Here is a 22,762-nt window from a genome sequence, read left to right on the forward strand (position 1 = left end):
ACCTGCTGAATCCAAACACAGGTTCATGGGGGGTCTGCTGGAGCCAATCCCAGCCAACACTGGGCGCAAGGCAGGAACCAATCCTGGGCAGGGTGCCAACCCACCGCAGGACACACACACACTAAGCACACACTAGGGCCAATTTAGAATCGCCAATAACCTGCATGTCTTTGGACTGTGGGAGGAAACCCACGCAGACACGGGGAGAACATGCAAAACCCGGGTCTCTTTACTGTGAGGCAGCAGCGCTACCACTGCGCCACTGTGCCGCCCGGTGAATTTCTGTCGGTCAGGTTTCCAGATCTGAGGTGCATAACAGCAGAAGGCCGCCTCGCCACTTCTTTTAAGTTTAGCTCTTGTAATTCTAAGCAGACACTCATTTGAAGATCTAAGGTTACGATTTGGAGTGTAAGGTGTAAGACATTCCAAAATCTAGGATAGAGCGAGATTATTGAAGGCTTTGTAAACCATCAGCAGGATTTGAAAGTCAATTCTAAATGACACCGGTAACCAGTGTAGTGACACTAAGACTGGGGTGATGTGTTCAGATTTTCTTTTCCGAGTTAAGATTCTAGCAGCTCCATTCTGCACTCATTGTAAATCGATTCATGTCTTTTTTTGGGTAGTCCTGAGAGGAGTGCATTGCAGTAATCTAGTCGACTGAAAACAAAAATGTGAACTAATTTCTCAGCATCTTGCAATGTTATAAGGGGTCTCTAAGTTTTGCTATATTTCTTAAGTGAAAAAATGGTGTCCTAGTAATCTGATTAATATGTGATTTAAAATTCAGGTCCGTGTCAATAATGACCCCAAAATTCTTTACCTCTGTCTTGACTTTTAAGTCTAGTGGATCAAGTTTATATCTAATACCCTCATTATATTCATTTTTGCCAATCACTAAGATTTCTCCTTATTTAGTTTGAGGTAATGAGTACTCATCCACTCAGAAACACAAATAAGACATTGGGAGTCAGTGACACAAGAGAGTCGGGGTCATCAGGCGCTGTTGATAAATACAGTTGTGTGTCGTCCCCAGAGCTGTGGTGGCTCATGTTATGCCCTGAGATAACTGGACCTCATGGAGGCACAGAGATCAAAAAGAGCAGGAGATACCCTTGTGGACCACCATATAGAATATCAAGGGTCTGCAAAAGTATAATTACCACAACTAGCAAAGAATTCTTTACCTGCTAAATAAGACTCAAACCAATTTAACCCTTTCGGCCCGGGATTTTCTGTTTTTATGGGAAAAAATTATTTTGTGAGATATTCTATCTTTGGGCGGCGCAGTGGGTAGTGCTGCTGCCTTCACAGTTAAGAGACCCGGGTTTGCTTCGGGAGTTTGCATGTTCTCCATGTGTTTGTGTGGGCTTCCTCCCACAGTCCAAAGACATGCAGGTTAGGTACATTGGCGATCCTAAATTGTCCCTAGTGTGTGTGTGCGCGCACCCTGCGGTGGGCTGGTGCCCTGCCCAGGGTTTGTTTCCTCCCTTATGCCCTGTGTTGGCTGGGATTGGCTCCTGCAGACCCCCCCATGACCCTGTAGTTAGGATATAGCGGGTTGGATAATGGATGGATGGATGGATGGATATTCTACCTTTGGGGTGTCCAGGAAGCTCAAAAATGAAAAAACACCAAAAATGACCACTGTTATTATACAATAGCTGCCAAATACGTCAATCTTCTTGAGGAAATAGAATTGAAAGTGGTGCGCACAGTCCGGAAGCATCCATTTTCACCTCAGTGTTTCGCTGACTTTATGCCAGTCTCTCCAGTCTGCACTAATAGTAGCACACGCCCGGTTCCATTGGCTGCAAACGTACCTGTGGTTTACAAAAACAGCTTCATATATATGGACTAGTAATAGGATGTTTGGGCTGAAAGGGTTAAGACATTACCAGAGAGGCCCACTCACCGACTAAGATGATTTATATGATGAGTCACTGGTGGCCATGAAGAGATGCTAATGGCCCTCAACAATAGGCCATGGCATTCAGGTGGTGATGGATTGGCATAAGCAGGTCCACAGTATGCCAAAAGGACAGGTTGGATGCATGGATTCATGCTGTGGGCACCATCCCTGTGTGTGCCTCAGCAGATGTTTTTCCAGTTTTCAGCCGTCCAGTTTTTTGTTAGCCGGTGTGCACACCACAGCCTCAGCTTTCTGTCCCTGGCTGACGGGAGCAGAACCCGACGTGGTCTTCTAATGTTGTAGGCCATCCGCCTCAAGCTATGCCGTGTTGTGCCTTCTGAGATGTTTTTCTACTCATCACAGTTGGTTATCTGAGTTACCGAAGTCTTTTCCGTCAGCTCCAGCCAGTCCAGTGATTCTATTCTAAACTTCTCTCATCAGCAAAATGTTTCTGACACTCGCTGGATGTTTTTAGTTTGGAGTAAACTTGAGAGACTGTCGCGTGTGAAAATCCCAGGAGTTGAGCAGTCACAGAATTACATAAAGCAGTCCGCCTGGCACCAACAATCACACCAACATTTGAAATCCCTGGGATGACATTTTGTGTCCATTCTGATGTTTGATATGAACATGAACTGAAGCTCCTGATCTGTATCTGCAGGATTTGATGCATTGTGCTGCTGCCACATGATTGGCTGATTAGCTATTGTCACACACGCGTGATTAGGGGGCAGCCATAGGGCCCAACAGAGCGTGAAAACACACCGGAGCGGAGTTTAAGATGGCATATTAATGCTTTTCTCTTCAATAGGAAAAAGGAAGAACAGAAACACCACGCACCCTGAATGCTACCCACGAAAACACCGTTCTGATATGTGAAGAACTTCCGTGTTTTCATCCGTCCATCCCCGATGACATCACCTCTGTCACCTTCTGCTCACATTTACATAAAGTGCTCTGTTTGTCCTTGCTTGGTTGTCAACTGTTTTCATGAACTGGACGGTGATATCAGTGCTTACTGATTTGTTTACTGCACTATGACAGTATATGGGGAAGGCTCCCCAATCCTTAATCTGTCTCTCTTGCATTTATTTCTTCACACTGCGGATAAAGGTGGTCCTAAGAATTTGGTCTGTGAGTAGACATTGGGGTACCACAAATATTCTGGACCAAGAATTTCACAATACATTTACAGCAGTGGGCGGCACAGTGGCGCAGTGGGTAGTGCTGCTGCCTCACAGTTAGGAGACCCGTCTGGGTTCGCTTCCCAGGTTCTCCCTGCGTGGAGTTTGCATGTTCTCCCCGTGTCTGCGTGGGCTTCCTCCCACAGTCCAAAGACATGCAGGTTAGGTGGATTGGCGATTCTAAATTGGCCCTAGTGTGTGCTTGGTGTGTGGGTGTGCTTGTGTGTGTCCTGCGGTGGGTTGGCACCCTGCCTGGGATTGGTTCCTGCCTTGTGCCCAGTGTTGGCTGGGATTGGCTCCAGCAGACCCCCGTGACCCTGTGTTCGAATTCAGCGGGTTGGAAAATGGATGGATGGATTTACAGCAGTCCAGCACACATCCTACCCCACTTTGCTCCTCATGATTTTTATCCAATCACACCTGAATTAAAAGCTTCTAAAAGTAAAATAGGAGCCGGGGTTGGTTGATATGGGTGGGATACAAAAAGAACTGGGGTCTCTTAGGTTACTTTTATAAGATTATACATTTGATGCTTTGTTGTGCTGCAAAAGTGAAAACCCCACATAGCAGAGACGTGCAGTTAGGGGAGGCAAGTGAGGCAAGTGCTTGTATGCCAGCCTGACAACAGATGGTGTCCTGGGGGATCTCCTCCCAGATCTGGACCAGGGCATCACTGAGTTCCTGGACAGGCTGAGGCGTTGGATGGACCAAAACATAATGTCCCACCCAGAGATGTCCTATTGGATTGAGGTCAGGTGAGTGAGCGTGGGGGCAGCCAGTCAGTGGTATCAATTCCTTCATCCTCTCGCCACGTGAGGCCGGGCATTGTTGTGCACCAGGAAGAACCAGCATAGGGTCTGCCAATGGGTCCAAGGATTTCATTGCGATACCTAATGGCAGTCCTGCAGTGCCATTGTCTAGCCTATAGAGGTCTGTGTGTCCCTCCATGGATATGCCTCCCCAGACTGACCATCACTGACACCCTGCCAAACTGGTCATGCTGAATAATGTTACAGGCAGCATAACGTTTCTCCACGGTTTCTCCAGACCATTTAACGTCAGTCACATGTATTCTCATCTGTGAGAAGCACAGAGCGCCCGCCAGTGGTCCACCTGCAAATTCTAGTATTCTATGGCAAATGCCAGTTGAGCTCCACGGTGCCCACTAGAGGACGTCGGGCCCTCAGGCCACCCTCATGATGTCTGTTTCTGATTGTTTGCTCAGAGACATTCACACCAGTGGCCTGCCTGCCTGCTGGGGGTCATTTTCTAGGCTCTGCCAGTGCTCATCCTGTTCCTCTTTGCCCAAAAGAAGCAGATACCGATGGGTCCTGCTGATGGGTTAAGGACCTTCTATGAGGCGCCCTGTCCAGCTCTCCTAGAGGAACTGCCTGTCTGTCTCCTGGAATCTCCTCCATGCTCTTGAGACTGTGCTGGGAGACACAGCAAACCTTCTGGCAGTGCCACGTATTGATGGAGAAGTTTTCCTACCTGTGCCACCTCTGTAGGGTCGCAGTGTCGCCTCATGATACCAGTAGTGACAGTGACTGTAGCCAAATGCAAAACGAGTGACAAAACAGCTGAGGAGGGGAAAAATGTCAGTGGCCTCCCTCCAGCTGTTAACCCATTCATTCCTGTTTTGGGGGTCGTCTCATTGTTGCCCCTCTAGTGCCCCAAAGCAGCTGGAAGTGATGAACAAGCCCCTCTGCTACTTCACTGAGCAGATCAACAGCCCACAAGTGTCATTGACTTGATGTTATACTCTCATTAAAAAAAACTCCTTTAATTTTTTATATACAGTATATATATATATATATATACTAGGGGGCTCTGCCCCCTGCTCACTTCGCTCGCCAACCCCTGTGTTTGCTTAATCCATCCATCCATCATCCAACCTGCTATATCCTAACTACAGGGTCACTGGGGTCTACTGGAGCCAATCCCAGCCAGCACAGGACGCAAGGCAGGAAACAAACCCCGGGCAAGGTGCCAGCCAATCGCAGGGCACACACACACACACCAAGCACAATTTAGAATCGTCCATCCACCCAACCTGCATGTTTTTGGACTGTGGGAAGAAGCACCCGGAGGAAAGCCACGCAGACACGGGGAGAACACGCAAACTCCACACAGGGAGGACCAGGGAAGCGAACCTCAGGTCTCCCAACTGCGAGGCAGCAGCACTACCCACTGCACTACCGTGCCGCTGTTTGGTTAATCGGATGTACAATTTTAAAAGCTTTTTTTTCTTTGGAATTGTTTCAGTTTCATTAGTTACACTTTTTACTTTAAAGGTTTATTATAAACAATGTATGGAATTACCTTTTCTTCAAGATCGCATTGAATTTTGAATCCGTTTTTGGAAGTACATTGTGACAACGCAACGTATAATCGCCCGTGCGTGAATATTGTTTCTGTTTCTCTAATAAATAATCTTGTGTTTTCTAATGGTTGTCCCTTTGATTTGTTAATTGTCGTAGCAAAAGCTATTCTCACGGTAAACTGTTAACATTTTAATATGAATGGCATGTCAGGATCTCCTTTGGTGTCTAATGTTATTCGCGGAATATATACATCACCTTACTTGTCGCCTGTTAAAATTTGCATCGCTTCTCCATCATCATAAATATACACCTGACCGAATTGTGTATTCTTTGAAATTAAACTTATCGTTGCTTTAACTGTTGCGGGACGACCTCGCTTTGTCCTGCTATTTTTTCAGTTACACCTGGCTCTGATGATTAATCACCTTTTGTTTGCGCTCATGGGATCTTTACTATTTTTTTTTTTTTTGATACCGTAGCGACTGACGTAATAAAGTGTCACAAACGTTTTACTTGAACAATCGCCGACTTCGTAACCCCAAACACAACTGTCTAGCACCCTCTCCGACCCCGGGTCTCGCCTCCCCCTTACCGCATCAATCAGTACCCCGCTATCAGTCCTCCGTGCTGTACGCCGCCCCCCTCAATCGGACCTATCAGTCACTTAAAACAAAAAAAGGCTTCAACCTGCTGGCGAGCTGCCTGTTCTGCTTGTCGCATGTCGTTGTTTTTAAGAGCCGGGAGCACATGATGCATGTCTGCCAAAAGCAATCCAACAACTGTTAGTTAAATGTCTGTGGACTTGTGTTAAATGATGGCTCACTGACTTATCTCGCGTGACGTTGCAAAAACAATACTTGTCCTTTATTTCCAGCCCGGGCGTGGTTACATCTCTTTTTCACAGGACGTATGACACTGCTCCCGTTTATGAAGTTCTAATCTTTTACTTCTGAGCCTTATTGGACGTGCTTTGTTTTCAATTCCACTTGTTCCGGGCTGATTATCACTTTCCTTATTTTCTAAATTTGCACCTACATTATTGTTTTTCTTTTTAGCATTTTTTTCTCTCCACCACATTTGGGTGTCTTTTCTCCACGCTGTTCTTTCATCTTCATTTAGTCATCCATGTTTCATTTCTACCGTATTGACCTTATACACTTTATATGCACTGAGAGCCATGGAGCCGTGTGTGCTGCGTGACTGACTGCCTTTACACTACTGATTTTTTTTTCTGCCCGTAAGTCAGGCGTGTCTTGCACCGTCACAAGTGTCTTTGGTCTCGCGGGTCTTTAAAATTGTCTTCCGAGAGGGTCACGTATTGTAGCCTTGCATTTGCTTTCCATTCCAGGATTTTCTTTTATATATAGAGAGATATTATATAAAAAAATCTTGGGTCGATCATCTCGGACAGACATTCTGAAGTCCCGCGAGACTACTTGCACATCACGCGCTACTTACAAACAATTTCTCAGAGAAACTTTAGCATCCTGTGAGACAAGGAAGTGAGACAAAAGGACAGCTGCTGTACAGGCTTTTAAATGATCAACGCGCAGAGCAACATGCAGAACACGCAGCTCAGCAGAACAGCTGATCAGTCCGCATCTCCTTAGCGTGCATTCAGCCCCCCCACAACACGAGTGGCACAGACGGGAAGTGGCGAGCTTCTAAAAAAGCCAGATTTACCCTGGGGACAAATAAAATTCCGTCCATCTTATATAGTGCCTTATCTATCTATCTATCTATCTATCTATCTATCTATCTATCTATCTATCTATCTATCTATCTATCTATCTATCTATCTATCTATCTATCTATCTATCTAGTTAGAGGTGTACAAACTGAAGAGAACAGGAGACACGTGTGTTCCTTGTGCTGCTCCAGTGTTGCTCACACTGTCCTTGAGTCCAGGACATGGTAGGCTCATCAACCTGCAAATCTGGATGGTATTGGCTGGTTGGTATTGAAGGCACTGGTGAAATCAAAAGCAACATCTTCACAGTGAGGACAGCTTTGTCCAGGTTAGAATAAATCTACAGAGCAGATTGATAATTGCATCCTCTTTTCCAATTTTTGTCTGATATGCAGACTGCAGCAGGTTCAGGTGGTCTACCACAAGAGGACTGCTAGTCCCAGACCGGTTTTCTTGATGTGAGATGAAGGGACCGTCAGTATATTAGGTGAAAAGGCTCCTGCTTTATTTGGAACAGGAACAATGCAGGTAAATACTATACATACATAGGAGAGACACTATATAATCGCTAGATAAGAAAGGCACTATAAAAGATAGATATAGGCATTAAAATTCACTATACAATAGATATGAAAGGCATTGTATGATTACATAGATAGATAGATAGATAGATAGATAGATAGATAGATAGATAGATAGATAGATAGATAGATAGATAGATAGATAGATGAAAGGCACTATATAATAGATAGATAGATAGATAGATAGATAGATAGATAGATAGATAGATAGATAGATAGATAGATAGATAGATAGATAGATAGATAGATGAAAGGCACTATATAATAGATAGATAGATAGATAGATAGATAGATAGATAGATAGATAGATAGATAGATAGATAGATAGATAGATAGATAGATAGATAGATAGATAGATGAAAGAGACGATAGATAGATAGATAGATAGATAGATAGATAGATAGATAGATAGATAGATAGATAGATAGATAGATAGATAGATGAAAGGCATTATATAATAGATAGATAGATAGATAGATAGATAGATAGATAGATAGATAGATAGATAGATAGATAGATGAAAGGCACTATATAATAGATAGATAGATAGATAGATAGATAGATAGATAGATAGATAGATAGATAGATAGATAGATAGATAGATAGATCTGTTATTTAAGTAACCATCTATTTATGGTTATTTATTGATCTAAATACCTAAGTGTTCTTTCTTGAACGTTCTTGCGTATTGTTCTTTTGGGAACCAAAAATTGTTTCCTGTGGCACCGCTGTGAAGAACCATTTTGCCTCCTTTTCTAAAAAGTTTATGCAACAATATCAGAGAGTTCAGTTTTTTTTTTTAACTGTCTTCACGTATTAATACACGTGGGGGCTTAGCGGAGGATTACACTACAGTGGTTAAGAACAAGGGCTGGACGGCACAGCTGATTACTCATCGTGTGTGCGCATTTCCAGCCCATTAGTTCAATTTGCACGGTGTAATCGGCAACGTATGAGAGGACGAGTGTACGGCGACTTTATCCGCGGCTATTATTGGATTTATGGGTTTTTGGACTGACAGACAAAAATCACAGAACTTCTTTGGCTTTAATGGGTATTTAAAACTTTTTGGAAGTGTTATGTAGATGCGCTTGTTGGCATTTTGTTTGTTACGTCGAAAAGTATTGCGCTTTGAGAAGCAGACGTGTTCTATCTATCTATCTATCTATCTATCTATCTATCTATCTATCTATCTATCTATCTATCTATCTATCTATCTATCTATCTATCTATCTGTCTGTCTGTCTGTCTGTCTGTCTGTCTGTCTGTCTGTCTGTCTGTCTGTCTGTCTGTCTGTCTGTCTGCCTGCCTGCCTGTCTGTCTGTCTATGGCTTTACTTGAACACTGAAGCAGCTCCGTGCCAGTGCTTGTCTTTTGGACGTTTCCGCTCCTCTCTCGGCTGCTCACACAGGTCTCTTCCATTGTCTGGTTCGCGGCAGAGCAGGTCTGCTCGTAGCGGTGGGCGGGCTTTGCGTGGCCCCCCATAGTACGGCTGCCTCTGTCCTGTCATTCCTCACGCCGTGTCTCTTTTTTTTTCTCTCTCTCTTTTCTCTCTCTCTCTTTCTCTCCCCCCTCCTCCCTCCTTTCCTCCCCCCACTCCCCCCCCCCTTTCTTATCACTCTCTGTTCTCCCCTCTTCTGTCGGGCTCCCGTTATCTCCCAGCTCGCCGGCCGACCCTGATTGCTGCTCACACATTAATGGCGGCTTCACTGGAGGAGGAAACAGATCGCCGGCCCATTAGAAGAGTCAGGTCTAAGAGCGACACCCCCTACCTCGCCGAGGCAAGGATCTCCTTGAACCTGGAGACAGGTATGGCTCACACGGAGGGGGGAATGCATGCTAAAGCGGAGGGATGGGAAGCCGCCTCCCGTGATCCTGCGCCGGGTCTGACGTTGCCGTTGGCATTGATCTTCCTTTGGACTGGCGCTGTTGGTTTTTTGAAATTCAATGCAGCATGGACGCGTTCTTTAGGGCTTCGCAGCGTACTAAAGCAAGCATGCTGAAAAATGAATCGGATAAGATCCAGTGAGTACCCGTGGATAACGTGGAGGCTCCTTAAAATAGTTTTATTTCGATTGCTGTTGCCGTTTTGTGACACAGTCAAGCCTTGGGATGAATTCGCTTTGGAAAGAATTGTTGGCGCATTAAGCGCGGGGCTTGGACGGTGTGAGTTTTATTTGCCTATTGGGAGAAAAAATATCAGATCTACAATACCAAGTTTGAAAATGGCAACCAAATAACGAGAGTCTATATTGCTGCTGTGTTATAGCTTATCTACTTTGACTAGTTAAGTTAGCTTCAAATACTTTTTGTGTGTTTGGTCTGTTTCACATGGGCGAAGTGCTTGTTTCCATTAGTTAATTGTCTGAGTGTCTCGCTGGGTCGTGTCATAAATAAAATTCCGTTTTTGCTCGTAGATTGCTCTTTCACTGTGTGCTCAGGGCGAGGCGACGAAAAAAAAAAGATCGTAAGTCATTGACGGGATGTACCGCTGCGAAACATTCATTACGATATGATCTGAACTATTCACTTTGTGTGTAAAAAAAATTTAAAAAAGCAATTCTGATTTGTATGTGCAAAACGCCATGCGATGCAGGGGGAGGCTGTAATGCTTGCATTGTTGCCATGGCGACAGTGTTCCATGTTCACGTCTCAAAAGGTGCTCGGCGAAAGGTGGTCAGTGTGCAGGGCCGGGAAACGGAAAAGCACACCCTCGCCAGGTCTATCTATCTATCTATCTATCTATCTATCTATCTATCTATCTATCTATCTATCTATCTATCTATCTATCTACCTTGAACTCAATGCTGCGGAGATTGGCTTCTGGTTCCCGTGAATCTCTAAGCATATTCTACAGTTCAGAGAATGGCTGGATTGGGCGCAGCATTCAAATTAAATCTCGCCATTGCTTATCGTTCAACCACTAGATCTTTGTTTTTTTCCCCATATTGCAGACACCGGTTCAAATCCGACGCATTTAGAACGGCTATCCGCGCAATAAAGGTAGGGAGCTGTTCACAGCAGCGTGGTGCTGAAACGGTCAATGTGAATCAGCAAATCGTTAGCGCAGCGCCGCCGCCCGACAGTAGCGGTGCGTTCAGACCGGCAATCGCACCGCTGTTTGCGTCATGAAGTGGGCTGCTAGCTTGTGTGTCCAGATCACTATGTGTACATTATTGTTGAGAGACGTTTTCTATTTTTTAATATCCCAAAGTGAGCTGTTTAATGAACACAAGACATTTTCATACAATTGTGCTTCTGTTTGGTGGGTAAAACAAGCAAATAAATAACAATGTTACACATGCTGGATGTAAGAGCCTGAACACACCCATTCTCACTCACTCTTTGGTTGGGCAAAGTCTGACATCCTAACAGGGTGGCTTTGGACAAAAATATAAATAAATAGAAGACAAGTAGTTCCTGGGTTCAAGTTCAGTGTGCCCAAACGAGGGGAGACAATTCAGTCCATCAGGCTCGTTTGTACAACTGACAGCTAAACCGTCCCATTACCTCATCTAGACACTTCTGGAGCGTTGTCAGCTTCAGCATTCAACTGCATCTTTCACATCATTCAATGGTACCTCCTGCATCTATTATACAGTATAAAACCTTGTCATAACCATTAGATAGCACCTTTCATATTTAACCGTATATTATTTTCTTCATTTTATATCCATTGTATAGTGCATTTCCCATCTTTCGTTTGTAAAGTACCATTCACATCTATTAAACAACACCTTTTCATATCCATTATATTGCATCTTTTGTGTCTCCAAATATCTGTTTATTTTCTACCTTTCCTATCTATCATGTAGTGCCATTCCTATCTGTCTATTGTATCGCTTTGTTCACATCTATTATATAACATCTTGTCATATCCATTATATATATCACTTTATCTATCTATCTATCTATCTATCTATCTATCTATCTATCTATCTATCTATCTATCTATCTATCTATCTATCTATCTATCTATTATATAGTGCCTTTCATATCTATCTATCTATCTATCTATCTATCTATCTATCTATCTATCTATCTATCTATCTATCTATCTTATATAGTGCCTTTCATATCTATCTATCTATCTATCTATCTATCTATCTATCTATCTATCTATCTATCTATCTATCTATCTATCTATCTATCTATCTATCTATCTTATATAGTGCCTTTCATATCTATCTATCTATCTATCTATCTATCTATCTATCTATCTATCTATCTATCTATCTATCTATCTATCTATCTATCTATCTATATTATATAGTGCCTTTCATATCTATCTATCTATCTATCTATCTATCTATCTATCTATCTATCTATCTATCTATCTATCTATCTATCTATCTTATATAGTGCCTTTCATATCTATCTATCTATCTATCTATCTATCTATCTATCTATCTATCTATCTATCTATCTATCTATCTATCTATCTATCTATCTATCTATCTATCTATATTATATAGTGCCTTTCATATCTATCTATCTATCTATCTATCTATCTATCTATCTATCTATCTATCTATCTTATATAGTGCCTTTCATATCTATCTATCTATCTATCTATCTATCTATCTATCTATCTATCTATCTATCTATCTATCTATCTATCTATCTATCTATCTATCTATCTTATATAGTGCCTTTCATATCTATCTATCTATCTATCTATCTATCTATCTATCTATCTATCTATCTATCTATCTATCTATCTATCTATCTATCTATCTATCTCTGCCTTTTAAATCCATTTTATAGTGCCTTTCTTGTCATAACTAAATATGTATTATTTTCTGCCTTTCCCATCTGTCTGTTGTATACCTTCATTGACATGTATTATATAGCATTTTGTCTTATCCATTATATAGCGCCTTTCATGTCTAAACATCTTCTATTTTCTGCCTTTCGTGTCCATTGTGTTGTGCCTTTCTTACCTGTCTACTGTATAGCTTTGATCACGTCTATTATATAACATCATGTCATGTACATTATATAGCACCTTTCATATCTAACTATCTCATATCTATTACACAGTATCTGTCTGTGTCCATTATAATGTATTGTTCTTTCAGGTATACCCAGCTCTCTATTTTATAGTTCCTTTTATATTTCTCTCTATTGTTTCACACTCTTCCTCTCTCTTGGTCTGACCGATTGTTTCAGTTATTTTTTTTATACAGATTTATTTTTCCACTTCTCAGTTATATTTTTTTTTAATGTACCACTTAAGGTTCACTTGTATGATTTGGCATTGACCTCTATTGTGAATGTCCCTTGTCCTGTGCCACCCTGTGGGGACCTTTTTTCCCTAGCAGTCCCTCTATTTTCCTCGGCGTCCAGTTGCCAACTCCACCCAAACTTATCTGATGTCCCAGTATCTGTGAGACAGCAGCAGCCACTCTGCCAATGTTGTGCCCACTTTGGGTTTGAATTCATATTTTTAAAATCTCCAGCAGACCCCCGTGACCCTGTGGTTAGGATATGGTGGGTTGGATAATGGATGGATGAAAATCTTCTTTATTTTCTTGTGTTGCTTCCTACGGTTTTCTTGCTGGCACTGTAAAGCACCGTGTGATGGTGGCACATCTATGACTGGCCCTGTGTAAGACTTAAGTGATGTGTTAATAAAGGGGACAGTGTTTGTTTTTTCATGTGTGTGTGGGGGGGCATACTCTTTTTCACACGCATGTGATGAGTGATGGTGTCATTCAGCATGTGCATCTAAAGCTGATATCACACAACACGACTACTGAGGTGATTTTCAGTCACAGTTTACTTCATCTTAGAAAGTCGGGAGCAGTTTGTGTGTCACCGGTCACATAGTGTGACACCTCCAGTGTCTCACGTCAACCAATGAGTGACAGGTGTAGTCACAGGGTGGCTTCCAATGAGTGCTCCAATAAGGAAGTGCAATGCAAACAGTAGAGCTACAAGGAATAGAGGAGCGTAAGTAATCATTCTGTCCATCAAGCTTGTTTGTCTAGCTCATAGCTACGCTGACCCCATATCTCATTCAGGTCCTCCTTGATGGACACCAAGGTTTCTCTTAAAAACTCTGTTATCCGTTCTGTAGAACCATAGCTTGACAAAGAGTTGAGAGTAGGGCTCTTTGAATCGGACATGTCAGAAACACAAGAAATGTGACAAACAAGAGGCGAGCATTCAGATCGTCAAGCCCGTTTAGTGAAGCTGTCCCACCATCTCACCCTGGTTCTTCTTAAAGATTGTCGAGGTTTCTTCTTCAGCTCCGTGTCTCGGTAGTTTGTAACTGATTCTCACAACTCTTTGCATAAAGAAGAGCTTCCCGGCTTCAGTCCTTCATGCACTTCCCTTCATTCCTGCTGGTGTCCTTGACTTAGCGGTAAGTTGGTTCTACTTTATCAATGGCTTGGAGATGGGATAAAGGGGAGACCTTGTCCAGTCGGCAGCCGTCCGCAGCTGGCATTTCAAGGCCCTATTGTGTCCTTTAAGGAATGGCCTTCTTCGTGCCACTCACCCTGTCCCACCTGCAGCCCAAAGTCCCCCTCCTCACTTGCCTTGTGGTGTTGTGATCACATGAGCTGGTGACCCTCAGAAACTTGTCTTCTGATTGGCTGGTGGCTTTGCCTCTGCCAGATCTCCTCCTATCAGAGTTTCTTCCAGTTTCTAATTGTGTCGGACACCACTGGACTCACGGACACTGATTTATTTATTTATGTTGGCCATTTCTCTAAAAGGCAGACCTGCACTTCTAATGATGCTCCGTCTCCTTTCATTTCTTAATTCAGCATTTCTCAACCTTTAAGTATTTGCGACCTCAGTTTTCATAACAGTTTGAATCGCGCCCCCCTAACGCCTTTTTGAAAGGAGCCCACTAATACCAATTTGTTCTTTTTTAATTAATGATACAGTGCATCCAGAAAGTATTCCCAGCGCATCACTTTTTGCACATTTTGTTATGTTACAGCCTTATTCCAAAATGGATTCAATTCATTTTTTCCTCAGAATTCTACACACAACAGCCCTGCCCGGGGTTTGTTTCCTGCCTTCTGCCCTGTGTTGGCTGGGATTGGCTCCAGCAGACCCCCGTGACCCTGTAGTTAGGATATAGCAGGTTGGATAATGGATGGATGGATGGAATAAGCAGTTATATGGGGAATGTGTAGTTTTCTTAAGTCGTTAACAGCTGTGGCAGGCGGCTGGCATCCATGCCCAGCCGGGACGCCCCTGCACACTATATTCAGGCGGAGCAGCTCTGGACACTGCAATACCCCACCCTGGATGCTAGATGGCCGCCCCCCTGGTGGTTGAGCAGTGCCTCAGCTTCACACAGGGCTCCTTGGGAATTGGAGTTAAGGTGCAGCCCTATTGGGTCCCGCAGGCACTGCCAGGGGGTGCTGTGTTTGGGACTCCTGCACCCATCTGGGCAGCGTATGCATCACACCCGGAAGTGCAGCCTGAACTCTGTGATCAAACACCTGGAGCACTTCCGGGTGAACTATAAAAGGAGCCAGCGAGCACCACTCAGCGGCCGGAGTCGGGAGGTGGAGGACAAAGCTTGCTGAGGAGGAGGAGGAGTGGTGGTGCTGTATTGGTGTGCTTTATTTGGGACTGTGTATTGCCTGTGGGTCACGGGGAAGACGTGAGCCCACAGGGCGTGTTTTATTTTACATGTGCCTCCCGTGTCCAGTCTGTGTCGGGTCAGGCGCTATACAGCGTCCAGTCTTACACAGTATTTGCAACCTCATTTTCATTCTGCTTTTTCAGGTGTTCTGGTTATATCATTGATTCTTTACTAATTAGCAGGTCTGACACGGAAGTCATCCCGAGTGTCTGCTGTGCTGATTGTTAATGGTCACCATTAGGGTTAAATGACAGGAGCAAACCACACAGGAAAAGAGGAAAATAACAGGAAAACAACAAAGGAGAGTTAATCATTTATAGTTTAAGTAAAAAAAATGTCTTATAAATGCAAAAACCATACTGTTGTGTTTTTCTGAATGCAGAATAAGAGACGAGTAAAAAAGACCAGCTAATTAAATGAGATCATTTGCTATCGATTATTATCACCGATTGCGAATCTGGTGGGAACAAAAACCTGCAGCCACAGGGGGTCCCGAGGACCGAGTTTGGCTACCACTGTAGTAAACCATCAGCCGTATTTCAAAGTTAATTCAGAATGGCACCGGTAACCAGTGTAGTGACGCTCAGACTGGGGTGATGTGCTCGGATTTTCTTTTCCGAGTTAAGATTCTAGCAGCTCCATTCTGCACTCATTGTAACCGATTGATGTCTTTTTTGGGTGGTCCCGAGAGGAGTGTGTTACAGTATTCTAGTCGACTGAAAACCAAAGTGTGAACTCGTTTCTCATCATCTTGCAATGTTATAACAGGTTTAACTTTTGTTATATTTCTTAAGTGAAAAAATGCTGTCCCAGTTCTCTGATTAATATGTGATTTAAAATTCAGGTCCGTGTCAGTAGTTACCCCTAAATTCTTTACCTCCGACTTTTAAGCTTTTAAGTGGACCAAGTTTATTTCTAATACCCTCATTATATTCATTTTTGCCAATCACTAAGATTTCTCCTTATTTAGTTTGAGAAAATGACTGCTCATCCATTCAGAAACACAAGTAAGACATTGGGGTCAGTGAATCAAGAGAGTCGGGGTCATCAGGCGCTGTTGGTAAATACAGTTGTGTGTCGTCAGCAGAGCTGTGGTGGCTCACGTTAGGCCTTGAGATAATCAGACCTCAGGGAACCACACAACCCTCTAAAGAAGCCACTTTTTTAAAAGAACCCTTGACATCTCTGAAGAAGGATGTGGATGAGATTTTGGGAGAGCTTAGCCACTTCCTAAACATGCAAGTGACAACAGGGACTGAATGGTCTCTTCTCGTTTGTCAGATTTCTTACGTTGTGATACTTCATATTCCAGGAACTCTTCTCATAATGAAAAGGTCCTTTGTCGAGTAATGGGTCTACAATAGGGGGTCCCCAACTCCAGTCCTGGAGGACCACCGTGGCTGCAGGTTTTCATTCTAAACCCTTTTTTAGTGAGTGACCTGTTTTTGCTGCTAATTTACTCCTTTTCCATTCATTTTAGTTGACTTGCTCTTGAAGACTCACACCCCTTAATTGTTTCTTTGTTCTTAATTAGCAACCAAACAATAACGAGATACAAAATGAGATTGGCATCCATCACACAATATCTGAAAATAAAGAAAGGTGAATGTCTCAGGAATGAGGATCTGCTCAGGTCCTCTGAACATTTTAACAGAACTCTTAGAAAAGATAAAATCCACAATGTCGGACATGTCTGCTATTACACAATGAGAGCAACAAGCCATGGAATTAAAGAACAGGTTTAATTAATGACAAGAATCGGCACCTCATTAAGCAAATGGTTGGAGTTTGAGGCCCTGACTTAGGTGGTCTTCTCTTCATTTCTGTTTGGGTGCCATTTAAGGAACAAAAGGAAGCAATTCAGGGAAACAAATCTTAAAAAACAAGTCAATTAAAATGAATGTAAAAGGAGTTAATTAGCAGCAAAAACTGGTCACCAATTTAGAAAAGGGTTAGAATGAAAACCTGCAGCCACTGGGGCCGTCCAGGACCGGAGGTGGAGACCCCCTGGTCTACAAGGAACCACACAACCAGCTGGGCTCCTCTATTTTAAACTCCATGAACTCTCCATTTGTTTCATCCTTTGCAGACTGTTGGCTTAAACATTTGTTCGGTCCGTTTGCCGTTTCCGTCTCATTTTCAACGATTTCTTCTTTTGTATTCCTGATGTTTCTTCAACTCACCATCTTTCTTTTTGGAGCCGCCCTCAGAACTTGGCTTGCTTTTCGTGTTTTGGCGTCACTGGTTTCTCTTATGACCTTTCAAATGTTTAATTTTTTTTTTTTTGGGGGGGGGGGGGGGTCTCTCACTGTAGGGTCTTGTTTTCCTCAAAGTCAGAATTATTTGGTTGTCCTTTCATTTTCTTGTATTCTGTTCTTTTCCTAATGGTGGAAAGCCTAAGGAATGACCCGATTTCTTTTCAAATGCACTTCTGGTTAACCTTTAGCTGTGTTTGTCGATTTTAAAGTCTGGGAGGAAGTCAATGTGAAAATAAAGAAGCCAAATCCAAATGTGCACAAAGGACTGGGAGGAACTTCCATCTCGCTCTTGTTCTGCACTCACTTCCTCCATGAACACGCATTGTATTCAGAATTGCATTGGGCTTCAGATTTACAGTAAAGGAGAAGAACATCTCGCCATTGACTGGGACGCGGCCAGTCTAACCTCCAGCACTGAATGTCTGGGGTGTCCTGTGGCAGAAATGTGGAAACACGGGTACCATACTTGTAGAGCACCTTGCATTCCTTGTTGTCCACAGAAAGGCGTCGTTTTAAAGGCCGAAGGTTCAGTCCTCCCTGATTACCTGTTTGAAGTGGTTCTTCAGGGTGATGCCATAGACCAGGGGTCTCAAAGTCCGGTCCTGGGGTGCCCCAGTGGTTGCAGGTTTCCATTCTAACCCTTTTCTTAATCAGTCAACAGTCACCGAGTCCATTGTGCCAAAATTTCATTGCAGCAACTCCGAATTGTACTCAATACAGTAGTTTGTATATGCCTGACAACATCCTAATGAGACGACAGATGGTGTCCTGGGGGATCTCCTTCCAGATCTGGACCAGGGCATCACTGAGCTCCTGGACAGGCTGAGGTGTCAGATGGACCCAAACATAATGTCCCATCCAGAGGTGTTCTATTGGATTGAGGTCAGGCAAGTGAACGTTGGGAGGGCCAGTCAATGGTATCAACTCCTTCATCCATTGCACCAGGAGGAACCAGCATAGGGTCTGATAATGCTGAATGATGTTACAATGTTCTATTGGATTGAGGTCAGTTGATTGAGCGTGGGGTGGTGGTGGTGGGGGGGTTTAGGGGGGGGCAGTCAATGGTATCAATTCCTTCATCCTCTCGCCACATGAGGCCGGGCATTGTCGTGCACCAGGAGGAACCAGCATAAGGTCTGCCAATGGGTCCAAGGATTTCATCCCGATACCTAATGGCAATCAAGGTGCCGTTGTGTAACCTGTAGAGGTCTGTGTGTCCCCCCATGGATATGCCTGCCCAGAGTAACCATCACTGGCCCACCACTACACCGGTCCTGCTGAACAGGCAGCATAACGTTCTCCACGGCTTCTCCAGACCCTTTCACGTCTGTCACATGTGCTCAGGGTGAACTTGCTCTCATCTGTGAAAAGCACGAGGTGCCAGTGGTGGACCTGTCGATTCTGCTATTCTATGGTAAATGACAATCGAGGTCTACGTTGCCCACTAGAGGACATACTTGGGCCCTCAGGCCACCCTCATGAAGTCTGTTTCTGATTGTTTGGTCAGAGACATTCACACCAGTGGCCTGCCTGCCTGCCTGCCTACTGGAGTTCATTTTCTAAGCTCTGCCAGTGCTCATCCTGTTCCTCTTTACCCAAAGGAGAAGGTACTGGTGGGTCCTGCTGATGGGTTAAGGACCTTATATGAGGGGCCCTGTCCAGCTCTCCTAGAGGAACTGCCAGTCTGTCTCCTGGAATCTCCTCCATGCCCTTGAGACTGTGCTGGGAGACACAGCAAACCTTCTGGCAATGCCACGTATTGATGGAGAAGTTGGCCTACCTGTGCCACCTCTGTAGGGTCCAGGTATGGCCTCATGCCACCAGTAGTGACACTGACCGTAGCCAAATGCAAAATGAGTGACAAAACAGATGAGGAGGGAAAAATGTCCGTGGCCTCCCTCCACCTGTTAACCCATTCATTCCTGTTTTGGGGTTATCTCATTGTTGCCCCTCTAGTGCCCAAAAGCAGCTGACACTGATGAACAAGCCCCTCTGCTACTTCACTGAGCAGATCAACAGCCCACAAGTGTCACTGACTTGATGTCCTACTCTCATTTAAAGGGTGCCTTTCATTTTTTTTGAGCAGTATAAATTGCAGTTTTACAATAAAGGAGGAATACGTTCTGACATGTGTGGTAGATCAGCCCCGACACGGACAGACACGCAGACTCACGAGCCCCAAAAGCACATTTTTATTTCTTTCTTTTATAATTCAGCACACAGCGCCCAAATCAGCCACAATTACTGCTCAGTCCTCTCTTCTTCTCCACTTTTTCTTCTTCTGCCGCCTCCACCCCTCTCCCCACAAGCTCTGTCCTTCACCTCTCGACTCCGGCTCCCTGAATGGAGTGAGGCGGCTTCTTTTATGCCGTACCCTGAAAGTACTCCAAAGGCGCCCGGATCCTCTTCTGGCAGCCCTCCTGTTTGCTGTCCAGGCGCCCCTTGGTGGCGACCAAGGGCTCAAGCAAGGTTGAGCTTCCACGCTCCAATCTTGTGGCCCATGATACACACCAGGAGGGCTGCCATCTCATGTCCTTTTTGGGTATCATCTCTCTCCCCATTCTTCTATAAAGGCATCCCGGCCGGGCAAAGGCCCCAAGCCGTCCGTCACACAGGACTGATCTTGGTTTCATTTTATTATTACAGAAAATCTGCGACTTTGGCAGGGGTGTGAAGACTTTTTATATCCATTGTAAGTAAAATACATTTTATAACAGATAGTGAAAGGCACCATAGTTAATAGATAAGACATGTTGTATAAAGCATACAATATAATGTAGTATATCACAGACAGCCGGCACGCTCTGAAAGGCGCTATATAATACAAACATACTTCCTGATGCGTGTTGAATTCCCCCTACACAGTGAGAGGAGACCCCTTGAAGCCCCCTAATTATCAGCGCCCTACTCCTTTGTGTCTCCTCACATGGTTTGTCTCCTCAGTCTTCCTTGTCTGTTGGCGTCATGAGGGGCTTCGCCATCGCGTCTCTCCAGTCTGAAGGGCACAGCACAACAGAAAGGCGGATCGATTGGTCTAATTAGCGGGTGGCAGCGTGTGTGTGTGTGCTGTTAACCTACAAATGTTTAAGTGACTCAATTAAATCAAATTAACAGATACCCGATCACACACACACACATCCTCTAGTGCCAGTTGCAGGACTGGGCACAGGGCGCAGTGTCATTTCAGATTCCTGCTTGATGTGACATTTCTCCACAGGAGCCCACAGGAGGGGTGTGATGAGAGGAAGGCCTCAGGGCTGGATGTACAAAACATGGAGGAGGAAATGTCATCTGTGAGCTTACGAGTGTAAAGAGTATGAAACGGTCCTAAGTGGCATCAGTTACAAACATCACTGCGATGTTGTCACGTAAGAACAGGTAAAAAAATAACCAAAATTTGCCAAAAATGAACAAATAAACAAAATGTTTGACAAAACGAGAGCAGAGCATGCAGCCCGTCCCGCTTGTTTGCTTTGCTGATCGCTCAGAAAGATCTCATCCAAGTACCACAGCAGGTCCAGTAGAGCTGGCGGCAGGATCTCACGGCTTTGGTTCTCGGTGTGGTGGTCCCGTGACAGGCAGCATTCGCACTCTGAGGTTCCTCTTGTTTGTTGTCCGAGTTTATTGCTCAGTATGGCACCCACTGACAGCCCACCAAGCAGCTGCAAGCCACAAGCTTCTTAAAGGCCACACTTCCAGATTTATGGCGAGGCTGGCTCTTTCCAGAACGTGTGAGTGATTAACACACTTGACAGGGTAGAGTGCCGGGTTTTAATATTGTCCATAGTCTATACTTGGTGGACAGCCCACCTCCTGCCCAGTTTGCGTGCCACTGGGTGCTGCCATCTCCTGACTCTCAGGACCAGCAGGATAGCACCGGGGTCCACCCCGACTGAGCCGTTTGGCCAACACAGGGTAATGTCTAAGGACCCCCATCTTCACCCAGCTCCTGTAGGCTCAGCACAATCTACTGAGTGGTCCTGCAGTTCCTTTAGTTTTCCATCCATCCATCCATTATCCAACCCGCTGAATCCGAACACAGGGTCATGGGGGTCTGCTGGAGCCAATCCCAGCCAACACAGGGCACAAGGCAGGGAACCAATCCTGGGCAGGGTGCCAACCCACCGCAGGACACACACAAACACACCCACACACCAAGCACACACTAGGGCCAATTTAGAATCGCCAATCCACCTGCATGTCTTTTAACTGTGGGAGGAAACCCACGCAGACACGGGGAGAACATGCAAACTCCACGCAGGGAGGACCCGGGAAGCGAACCCAGGTCCCCAGGTCCCCAGGTTCCTTTAGTTTTCCGCTTCTGAATTCTGATTTCTAGTCAGAACATCACATTTGTGCAATTCAGTTTTGCTCCTTTTCTTGGTAAATAGACTGACGGCAGTCTGTGCCATCCTTCCATTGACGTTTTATCAACCATCTTATCCAGTCACAGGAAGCTTCTGTCTATGCCTTCTGCACTGGATGCCCAACCAAGTCCTTCACTCATTCAGTCAAAATGGCCCAACCTCGACCCATCCATCCATCCATCCATCCATCCATCCATCCATCCATCCATCCATCCATCCATCCATCCATCCATCCATCCATCTATTTTCCAAACTTGCGTCTCCAGAGCTGGGTCATGGGCCTGCTGGAAATTACCCTAAATAATCAGCCTGGCACAGGGCAGGAAGAACACCAGGACAGGGTGCCAGTCTATCATATGGGGTCAATTTTAACATCACGTTTGAGCGTGAAGGAAACCCATGCGGAGAACATGCACACTCCAGACAGGGACCATCTGGGATTTAAAGCCTGGGCTTCCTTATTAGAGAGCAGTGTAAAGCCCCCCTTTCCTTTAGAGCAGGGGTCCCCAACTCAGTGACTGCAGGTTTTCATTCTCACCCTTTTTCTTAATGAGTGACCTGTTTTTGCTGCTAATTAACTCCTTTTCCATTCATTTTAATTGACTTGCTCTTGCACACTCGGACCCCTTCATTGTTTCTTTTTCCTTAATTAGCAGCCAAACAATAATGAGATACACAATGAGAGCCAAAACAACTGGTAACTATCATACGATATGTGAAAATGAAGAAAGGTGAAGGTCTCAGGAATGCTGATCTGCTCAGGACCCCAAAACATTTTAATGGAACTCTTAGAAAAAAGAGAAAATCCACAATGTCCGACATGTCTGTTATTAC

At 44.4% G+C, this 22,762-nt stretch overlaps 1 protein-coding gene across 2 annotated transcripts in view; it reads left to right on the forward strand.

The window, feature by feature from the left end:
* Window positions 1-8,649: 8,649 nt before the first annotated feature.
* Window positions 8,650-22,762, forward strand: part of LOC114644571 (phosphatase and actin regulator 1-like) — a 269,029-nt gene continuing 254,916 nt past the window's right edge. Inside the window, exons 1-2 of one of the 2 annotated variants that reach the window (XM_051928987.1) lie at window positions 8,650-8,745; window positions 9,354-9,500. In XM_051928987.1, coding sequence (XP_051784947.1) covers window positions 8,742-8,745; window positions 9,354-9,500 — 151 coding nt within the window. In that variant the 5' untranslated portion in view covers window positions 8,650-8,741. The remainder of the gene's footprint in view (window positions 8,746-9,353; window positions 9,501-22,762) is intronic. The other variant, XM_051928983.1, reaches the window with a different exon arrangement.

This window comes from Erpetoichthys calabaricus, chromosome 6, assembly GCF_900747795.2.
Source record: "Erpetoichthys calabaricus chromosome 6, fErpCal1.3, whole genome shotgun sequence".
Classification (NCBI taxonomy): Eukaryota; Metazoa; Chordata; class Cladistia; order Polypteriformes; family Polypteridae; genus Erpetoichthys; species Erpetoichthys calabaricus.